We start from the raw sequence: 9,490 nt of genomic DNA on the forward strand, positions 1-9,490 counted from the left end.
GTTCTTGCATCATGTAGTTTGAACCTATTAGTGGAGAACTACTGTAGAGCTTGTTGAAATTGGTTTGCATGATTGGTCTCTCTAAGGTCTAGATATTTTCTGGTAAAAGTGTTTGAGCAACAAGGAAGACAGTGTAGAGTTTTATAATGCTTGCAATATGTTCTTATGTAAGTTTTGCTGTACCGGTTCATACTTGTGTTTGCTTCAAACAACCTTGCTAGCCCAAAGCCTTGTACTGAGAGGGAATGCTTCTCGTGCATCCAAAACCTTGAGCCAACCACTATGCCATTTGTGTCCACCATACCTACCTACTACATGGTATTTCTCCGCCATTCCAAAGTAAATTGCTTGAGTGCTACCTTTAAACAATTCAAAATTTATCACCTCTGATTTGTGTCAATGTTTAATAGCTCATGAGAAAGTATGTGGTGTTTATCTTTCAATCTTGTTGGGCAACTTTCACCAATGGACTAGTGGCTTCATCCGCTTATCCAATAATTTTGCAAAAAGAGCTGGCAATGGGATTCCCAGTCCCAAATTAATTAACCAAAATAGACACTCCTCCATGGTATGTGATTGTTGGACGGCACCCGAAGGATTCGGTTAGCCATGGCTTGAGAAAGCAAAGGTGGGGAGGAGTGTCATCATAATAAAACTAAAATAAAAAGGCACTCCTTCATGGAATGAGATTGTTGGCAGGCACCCGAGTATTCGGTTAGCCATGGTTTGTGAAAGAAAGGTTGGAAGGAGTGCCACCCAAAAATAAAATAAAATGGGAGCCGCTATTTGAAGGTTTGTCTGGCAAGGGGGTTAGAGTGCCCACTACCATTCGTTGACAACAACAAACACCTCTCAAAACTTTACTTTTATGCTCTCTTTATGTTTTCAAAACCAAAGCTCTAGCACAAATATAGCAATCAATGCTTCCCTCTGCGAAGGGCCATTCTTTTACTTTATGTTGAGTCAGTTTACCTACTTCCTTCCATCTTAGAAGCAAACACTTGTGTCAAGCTGTGCATTGATTCTTACATACTTGCTTATTTGCATTCATCATATTACTTTATGTTGACAATTATCCATGAGATATGCATGTTGAAAGTTGAAGGCAACTCGCTGAAACTTATATCTTCCTTTGTGTTGCTTCGATGCCTTTACTTTGAATCTATTGCTTTATGAGTTAACTCTTGTGCAAGACTTTTGATGCTTGTCTTGAAAGTACTCTTCATGAAAAGTTTTGCTATATGTTATCTATTTGTTAGCAACTATAGATTATTGTCTTGAGTCACTTCATTCATCTCATGTGCTTTGTAATAGTATGATCAAGGTTATGTAAGTAGCATGTCACTACAGAAATTATTCTTTTTATCGTTTACCTACTCGAGGGCGAGCAGGAACTAAGCTTGGGAATGCTGATACGTCTCCAACGTATCCATAATTTCTGATGTTCCATGCTTGTTTTATGACAATACTTACATGTTTTGCTTGCACTTTATAATGTTTTTATGCGTTTTCCGGAACTAACCTATTAACAAGATGCCGAAGTGCCAGTTCTCGTTTTCTCGCTGTTTTTGGTTCCAGAAAGGCTGTTCGGGCAATATTCTCGGAATTGGACGAAATCAACGTCAGACATCTTATTTTTTCCGGAAGGCCCCAGAACACCGAAGGAGAGTCGGAGGCGAGCCAGGGGGGCCCCACACGACAGGGCCACGCGGGCTCCACCCTGGCCGCGCCGGCCTATGGGGAGGAGGCCCCGTGGCCCCTCCGACTCCGCCTCTTCGCCTATTTAAGCCCTTTCGACCTAAAAACTCGATACCAATTGACGAAACTCCAGAAAGACTCCAGGGGCGCCACCGCCATCGCGAAACTCCAATTCGGGGAACAGAAGTCTCTGTTCCGGCACCCTGCCGGGACGGGGAAGTGCCCCCGGAAGCCATCTCCATCGACGCCATCGCCTCCATCATGCTTCGTGAGTAGTTCCCCCATGGACTACGGGTTCTAGCAAGTAGCTAGTTGGTACTCTCTATCCCATGTACTTCAATACAATGGTCTCATGAGCTGCCTTACATGATTGAGATCCATCTGATGTAATCGGTGTTGTGTTTGTTGGGATCCGATGGATGATACATTATGATTAGTCTATCTATAAAGTTTGTGAAGTTATTGTTGCTGCAATCTTGTTATGCTTAATGCTTGTCACTAGGGCCCGAGTGGCATGATCTTAGATTTAAGCTCTATAATTATTGCTTAGATTGTATCTACAAGTTGTATGCACATGTCACTGTCCGGAACCAAAGGCCCCGAAGTGACAGAAATCGGGACAACCGGAGGGGATGGTGGTGATGTGAGGATCACATGTTTTCACGGAGTGTTAATGCTTTGCTCCGGTGCTCTATTAAAAGAAGTGCCTTAATTTCCAGTAGATTCCCTAGAGGCCCGGCTGCCACCGGCTGGTAGGACAAAAGATGTTGTACAAGTTTCTCATTGCGAGCATGTATGACTATATATGGGAAACATGCCTACATGATTAATAAGCTGGATGTTCTAACTTAATGCTTTGAATCCTATCAATTGCCCAACTGTAATTTGTTCACCCAACACTTGTCACTTGTTATCGGAGAGTTACCACTAGTGTAGATCGCTGGGAACCCCGGTCCATCTCTCATCATTATATACTCGTTCTACATGTCATTGGAAGTAGTATCAACTATTTTCCGGTGCCATTGCTCCTGTGTTATTGCTACTCGCTGCTGTGTTACTGTTACTATTGCTCTCATACTACTGCTGCTTTCACATCACCCCTGTTATTAGTGCTTTTCCAGGTGCAGCTGAATTGACAACTCAGTTGTTAAGGCTTATAAGTATTCTTTACCTCCCCTTGTGTCGAATCAATAAATTTGGGTTTTACTTCCCTCGAAGACTGCCGCGATCCCCTATACTTGTGGGTTATCAGCAGGCACCCAAACAATAGGGGCTGGATTCCCTCTCCAGTGCAGAAAAAGACCGTCCAGACTACCAAACGACACGTGTTTTACGGCCCATGACCCGTTCGCGACGCGCAGGTGAGCACATCTCGTGGTGCACGAATTAGGCCCATGCAACCAAACGCGTCCTTAGATACGTTGTCTCCGTGCTTTGGTCGAATTTCCACTTTAGGGTGAGCCCTCAGCTAGATTTAATAGCGGTTGTTTGCTCTCTAGCAGCGTCCAATTTCCTTTCCGAAACGGTATTAATAGCTAGGTTTAAAATGTGTACTCCATCCATTTTATAATTTTCGTCAAGTTCAAATTTAAATTAAAATCATGATAAACAAAATGTTGAAACGATACATATCAAAAATGGTATTACCATTGTGACACACAAAGAGACAGCTAGCCATGCATATATTCAGATAGCATGAAGGTATACCACTGTATAAAATAGCTCTCGTACAAACACAACAGTACATCAAACTGCAACGAACACTCAAGCACCGTACGTAGAGCACACACCTTATTGTTTCACATATACTCCGTGTGTAATTTAAGTACTCTAGAACTCTAGGTTTCCTTCAGGTTTTGCTCGCACGTACGAAAGCATGGATAGTGGATGTACGTACGTGCGTACGGTCAGACGAGGTCCTCCCTCATGAGGCCGGCGAAGTGGTCGGCGTGCTCCTTGGTGACGCAGCTGGCCAGCAGGCGCGTGCCGGCGAGCGGCGCCGGCGCCTTCATGACGATGACCGACGCGATGAGGTCGCAGTTCACCAGCGGGCCGGCGGTCATGGGCGTGCCGTACCCGTAGTCCACGTCGGAGAACCCGAGCTTGCTCCAGTCGGACACGTACACCGACTCGTAGTCGAACGTCATCTGGAACGGGTCGCGGCCGCCTGTGCGGCCCTCGGCCCAGCGCAGGCACTCCTCGGCCATGCGCCACTTCGCCTCCCGGACCACGCCGACGAGCTCGACCACCGACGAGCCGGCGACCTTCTCCGCCGGCGCGGACACCTTCACGGGGAATATGGCGTTGCCCCAGTAGCCCGGCTCCAGCTTAAGCACGTGGCGGGCGCTAGCGAAGAAGCAGAGCTTGACGTCAGCCCCGGGGACGACGGCGGGGCCGATGGCACGCGTGCGGCACTGCCAGAGCTTGGCGATGACGATGTCGAAGCCGGAGCAGTGCTTGCCGCCGTTGAGCTCGGCGTACTGCGACTTGAGCTTGTCGATGTAGGTGACCGGGAAGTCGAACGCGATGTACTCCAGGGCCAGCACGGGGAGCTCCGGCAGCGGGCCGGGCTTGATGTCCGGATCTGGGAAGCTGTCGCGCCCCCAGGCCGGCTTCAGGCGGGGCTCCGGGAGGCCGCGGGCGAGGTCGCCGACGGCGTTCAGGAACTGGGCCGCGCCCGTGCCGTCGGCCACCGCGTGGTTGGTGCGCAGGCCGATCACGAAGCCACCGCAGGTAAATGTTGTGACCTAATCAATGAAAAGTTTACAACATTAAAAATGTGCACGTGTGCGTTAGGTTCTCTGTCCCGTGGTTGGATGGTTAGAAGGGCAGTGGCACCCCCAGCCCACCAGAGTTCAAATCCCAGATTTGACACTTTGATGTCTCATAAAGGCGGAATATTCTTCAGTGGGAGGCGATGTTCCCGTCGACGAGCAGGCGCCTGTGGTGACTTCGTCAATCTCAAGACCCGCCGGATCAGTTATTCAACGCAGTCTCTTGGAGGTGCTCATAGGGGTAGGGTGTGCGTGTGTGCGTTCATAGGGGTGAGTGTGTACGCGTATTTATGAGCGTCTTTGATTGTACTGTGTTTCGCAAAAAAAAAAAAAATCAGTCTTGCTCATCAGCTCCTGCCGGCTGTTTGTAACAGAATGCCCCTGATTTGAAATGAACTTTTGTTTTCATGTATTTGCTAGTTATCACTTTTCATTTCTGGAAAAGTTATATACGGAGTACTTGACATGTCTTTAGCTTTTCAAAGTGTGTACCAGGCAAAGTTTTTTTTTCTTGGTTAGGTAAAAATATCCGGTTTTCAGAAGTACCTAAAATACCGGCCGAAATACCTAAAATATCCAGTTTTCGGAAGTACCTGAAATATCTGGTTTTGAGAATTGTTTAGAGCAAATTATTTGTATAGTGTAAACTTTAGTACGGTAGTACATGTTGAACCAACTGAATCCACCCACGTTTGCCCGTAAGTTTATCCCGCGAAAATGCTAAACTTACGGACGGAAAATGCTACGGGCTACCTTACGGGCTGATGTGGCTATCAGTGGTGAACCATGTCACAGTCTGTAAACCTGTCCCGTAAATAAATTCTTTAGGTGTAGCATTACTGGTTTATCCCGTAACATTCTTTACGTAAGTCTATTATTATTGGTTATCGACTGTCCCGGTAAAAAGAGGTTTTCAGCGAAATGTCGGAAATCTTAGCCGAGAGAAAAAAGCCCTAAACCACTTTCCCTCAGAGTTTCTGGCCGACAAGGTGAAGACAAAATGAAATAGTGTGTAAAAGAAAAGATCACCTGTATCATGGCAAGGCTGTTGTGCGGCTCGACGGCCCAGAGCTCCGGCGTCGGGTACGGCACGAGTTGCTCCTTGCCGAGCAGCAGCGGGCGCTCGAGGAAGTTGACGTCGGCGAGCGTGCAGTTGGCTGTGGCCTCCACGAAGTAGACGCCGTCGGCGGAGCACAGCACGGAGGGGCGCCCTGCGTCCACGCCGTCCACGATCCGCCCGGCGAACGGGTAGTAGTGCACCAGCGCGTCTGCGAGCGCGCCGCGCACGACCGCCGCCGGGGGCTTGGTCTTCTTCTCTCCTGCGGCGGCACCTGACTCGGGCGGCGCTTGCACGGGCACGGCGCTGTCGCGGTACACGTGCAGTGACTCCACGAGGCCGCGGTGGGTCGGGTAGCGGTCGACCCAGGCGAGGGGCAGCGTCTCCGATGGCGTCTCGGCGGAGGGGCGGACGGGGCCCTCGGAAACCTTGGTGACGGCGAACACGCCCATGGCTGATGGCTCTGTTCTAAATCAATCACGTGGTATGCCTGCGACTTCTTGTTTGTCAGCGGCAAATGGTTGCCTGGAGTGAGTGACACCGCGCGCGCGAAGGGTATTTATAGGAGGGAGCAGCCAGGTAGGAGAAGCGGTGGGATCCTAGAACTGTCTACTGCTCCCTCAATCCACAAAAAGATGTCTCAACTTTAGACAAATTTGAACAACAACTTCTTTTCTCCAGCAAAACGTTTTGGAGATGTTTTTTTTAGGCAAAACACATATATATTTATACTTTTTAAAAAAGTTATATGGTGCAAAAGGGCTGTTGCTAGAGGATAGCAACAAGAAGCTAGCTAAAAGACCATCGGCATAAAGAAGAGAGAAAAAAAATAGAACTCAGCCCAAATTTGGGATCAGCATAAGACTTTTTAGAAGCCTTATGAACAAGAAGAGCCAGGTCCTCTTTGAACCTTTTCCTACATCTGTAAAGATTGGAGGTGCTGCCCTTGTATATAAAATTATTTCTGGTCCCATGTAGTTAAAATAATCAATTCCATGAAGAAAGGCACTTTCAATTCATTTTTGAGACTTGCTCTTCTTGTGTGTGGGAATTATCATTAATGATTCATTTGAAAGTAAATCAAGCTATCAAAGAGAACTCTTGGGTGGGGTATCATCGATGGCAACTTCACCGTGGATCATCTATCACAATTCTTGAAACTTTCAGTAAAGTTCCAAAATGTACAACTCGATGACGAGGTTGATGATGATATTTCGCAGAAGCTTTCAGCGAATGGGCAATGCTCGACCAAGTCGCATCTGAGGTCCAATTTCTTGGCTCCATCTCCTCTATTTTTCAAAAAACGGTGTGGAAGACTCCGGCCACTCCGAATGCCAAATTCTTTGCTTGGCTCCTTACGCAAAGCTGCATTTGGACCGCGAGTCGTCTCCAAAGTGTGGTTTGGCCAAATTGTGGCTTTTGTCCCCTTTGTAAGCAAATAATGGAACGTCACTTCTTCATCAATTTTCCTACACCATCAGTCTTTGGAACAACATAAGGGATTGCTTGGGCATTGCCGACATCTAACCACACAATTGGACAAGTCTCTTGATCGACCTTTGGTGGTTCCTCATGACTGGTGGCTCCACGCCTCACCGCAATTTCAAAGCCCCCTTCATGCTCCTCGTCACATGGAAAATTAAAATGAAAGCTCTTTTTTGGGTAACCGCGGGAGCCAATCGCTTGGATGAAATCATGTCGTGAGAGTAATCCCTTGTTTTCTATTTTGTTTTTGGTCCCGACTATATTATCAAAGCACTTCTCCTTAACTAATACGATGGGGCAAAGCTTTTGCACCCGTTTCTAAAAAAAATTAACAATGAACATTTTTGTTTCCTCCACCAAGGTAAATGCACAACAGTAGCTCAAGTCACGATTAATTATTTAGAGAGAAATAAAGTTACATCAACAAATAAACGTGAAAACTATGGGACAAGATCAGGACAAAACAGTTTTCCTGAAAATTTGCAAAAAGAAGCCTAAAGGATAGTTAAATACAGAGGGTTTCTTGCACTCGCAAGAGCCAACGGTCGCCGCCAAACTCTATTGCTGCCTAGACTCTCATTGGAAGAAAGCCCGACATCCACTATTGCTAGATCCAAAAAAAAAAGCACCATCCCCAACGTGGCTTTGTGAGTCGATGAACAGACCCGCTGGAATGTCGACCGGGAAATGTCCCCATGTTGTCATAGACATCCGCCACATCGATCCTATCGATGAAGTCGGATAATAAACACAAATCCACCACCTCCATACCAACATTCTCTCTCCAGAGCATCCACCTCACCCTAGACCCATCGTCTTCGTGGATAACAACGAACACCAGCGACATGCTGAGAAACTGATCTCACTAGATCTAAAGAATGGCGAATGACCCAGCTTCCAATATGAAGTAACAATAAACACACGATGCCATCAACTCCAAGATGTTGTTGCGAAGGTCGCCTTTGATGTGGAAGTAGAGTTGAGACATATTTATTCTCCAGGCCTCCACTCTCACCACACCAAGGGTGCACGATTGCAGACAATCACTAACCTTCAAAACTAGAGAAGATCGGAGGAATGAGGTCCAGGTTGGTGTTACCATGTAGTGGATGTGTCGAAATCTTCCCCGAACTTCTTCAATGAAACCCCATGAACGACATGACAAGGTTCTCCCTCCCACTGCACCAACAGCGTTGATCACGACAGATTCAACCTGAATGTCGTGTTTTCCCCGAGCACTTCCAACCACCAACCATGCCCCCTCGACCTCAACTGCTACTATGAGTGCTCGCAGGGGATTCCGACCCGAAGGTTTGTTCAAGGGCCAAGTTGGCAACATCAACAACATGTTCAAGGAACATTGCCGGCTGTTTTCGTCGCCTTCAAGGTATGGGAGCCCCTTCTTTGAGTTTGTATTTCCACAAAAGTTAATCCGTTGTCTTTGTGCATAGATGGATGGGAGCACCGCCATGGCCGACATGATAAATTCGTCACACATGCCACCACCGGCGCTGCACATCACACCATCAATGATGATGATGATGATGATGAAAAAAATGTCGGCTATGGTGGGAAGGGGGCAAGAGAAAGGCTGGCGGTCACCAAGTCCCAAGTAGAAGCTATTGGAAGGCCAATGTTTGTGTGATTGATGCAAGGCAGCGAGTTTTGATCCCATCACCAGCGTGTATCAATCAAGCGTCGCCTATTTCTAGAGTACCATAACCGAATTCGATGAGCGCAAGATCATTGACATCGAGTACCCCATGATGCACATGAAGATGATCCAAAAGGCCATGTCAAGCTGATGGAGAATCATTTAACTTGTCTTCAACCAATTCCATGGGTATGCCGAGAACATCCACGCAAGGACATGGAATGGCTCAAAGCAGAGCTCTAACTTGATAGTGCGCCGGCAAGGAGGATGTAGTAGAGGGGGCTTCATCAGAGCAGGTGCAATCCTCAATTAAAAAGCGGAAGACCGAGATCACGCCCATCTCGGTCATTCAAGCTCAGGAAACCCGAAAAGGTGGGCATCCATGTTGGAGAAGCAAGACAAGAATATCGAGCTCGAGACGGCGAGGGTGGTGGTGAAGAAGAGGAAGAGAAAGGAGGATTTCATGATCCCGACCACTGACATGTCGAACATGGACGACAAGGTGAATACGGCGCATATGTTCTACCGTGACGCCATCTTGCAGGAAATGGGCATTCACAGGGCGGTGACAATGTTGGCTGCGGGTGGACAGACCGCGGCAACTTTGGCTATGGGCGATCAGGATGGGCGGGCGGTGTCTATGTCGATAGCGGGTGATCAGGAGGGGACGGCGTCAGAGGATTGGACGGCGTCGGAGGAGTATACACCGTCAAACGAGCATGCCCCGCCTCCTTCGTTTTGATTTTGTTGTATGTTGCTTTGTAATACTGGTGGCCGGACTTTGATCGCGGTGTATTGGTGGTAGGAACTTCAAATTCAAAA

General features: G+C 47.6%; 1 protein-coding gene across 2 annotated transcripts; it reads right to left on the reverse strand.

The window, feature by feature from the left end:
• Positions 1-3,426: 3,426 nt before the first annotated feature.
• On the reverse strand, positions 3,427-6,033 carry LOC124683791 (acyl transferase 10-like). Of its 2 annotated transcripts, none has more exons than XM_047218240.1 (3): positions 5,832-6,033; positions 5,502-5,780; positions 3,427-4,445 (listed from the first exon to the last, which is right to left on the reverse strand). In XM_047218240.1, the coding sequence occupies exons 1-3, from the start codon at positions 5,979-5,981 to the stop codon at positions 3,606-3,608; spliced, it is 1,269 nt and encodes a 422-aa protein (XP_047074196.1). In that variant the 5' UTR covers positions 5,982-6,033; the 3' UTR covers positions 3,427-3,605. The 2 variants fall into 2 exon arrangements, with proteins under 2 accessions (XP_047074196.1, XP_047074195.1); XM_047218239.1 differs by having other exon boundaries at positions 5,502-5,783.
• Positions 6,034-9,490: the final 3,457 nt, after the last annotated feature.

The sequence above is a fragment of the Lolium rigidum genome, chromosome 1 (assembly GCF_022539505.1).
Source record: "Lolium rigidum isolate FL_2022 chromosome 1, APGP_CSIRO_Lrig_0.1, whole genome shotgun sequence".
In the NCBI taxonomy this organism is placed as follows: Eukaryota; Viridiplantae; Streptophyta; class Magnoliopsida; order Poales; family Poaceae; genus Lolium; species Lolium rigidum.

Excerpts from the sequence above, each read along its gene's own strand:
- LOC124683791 (XM_047218239.1), bottom strand. The coding sequence starts at position 5,981 with ATGGGCGTGTTCGCCGTCACCAAGGTTTCCGAGGGCCCCGTCCGCCCC. Across the intron at positions 5,784-5,831 it reads ACGTGTACCGCGACAGCGCC|AAGACCAAGCCCCCGGCGGC; the intron begins GTGCCCGTGCAA and ends GCAGGAGAGAAG. Across the intron at positions 4,446-5,501 it reads ACAGCCTTGCCATGATACAG|GTCACAACATTTACCTGCGG; the intron begins GTGATCTTTTCT and ends TTCATTGATTAG.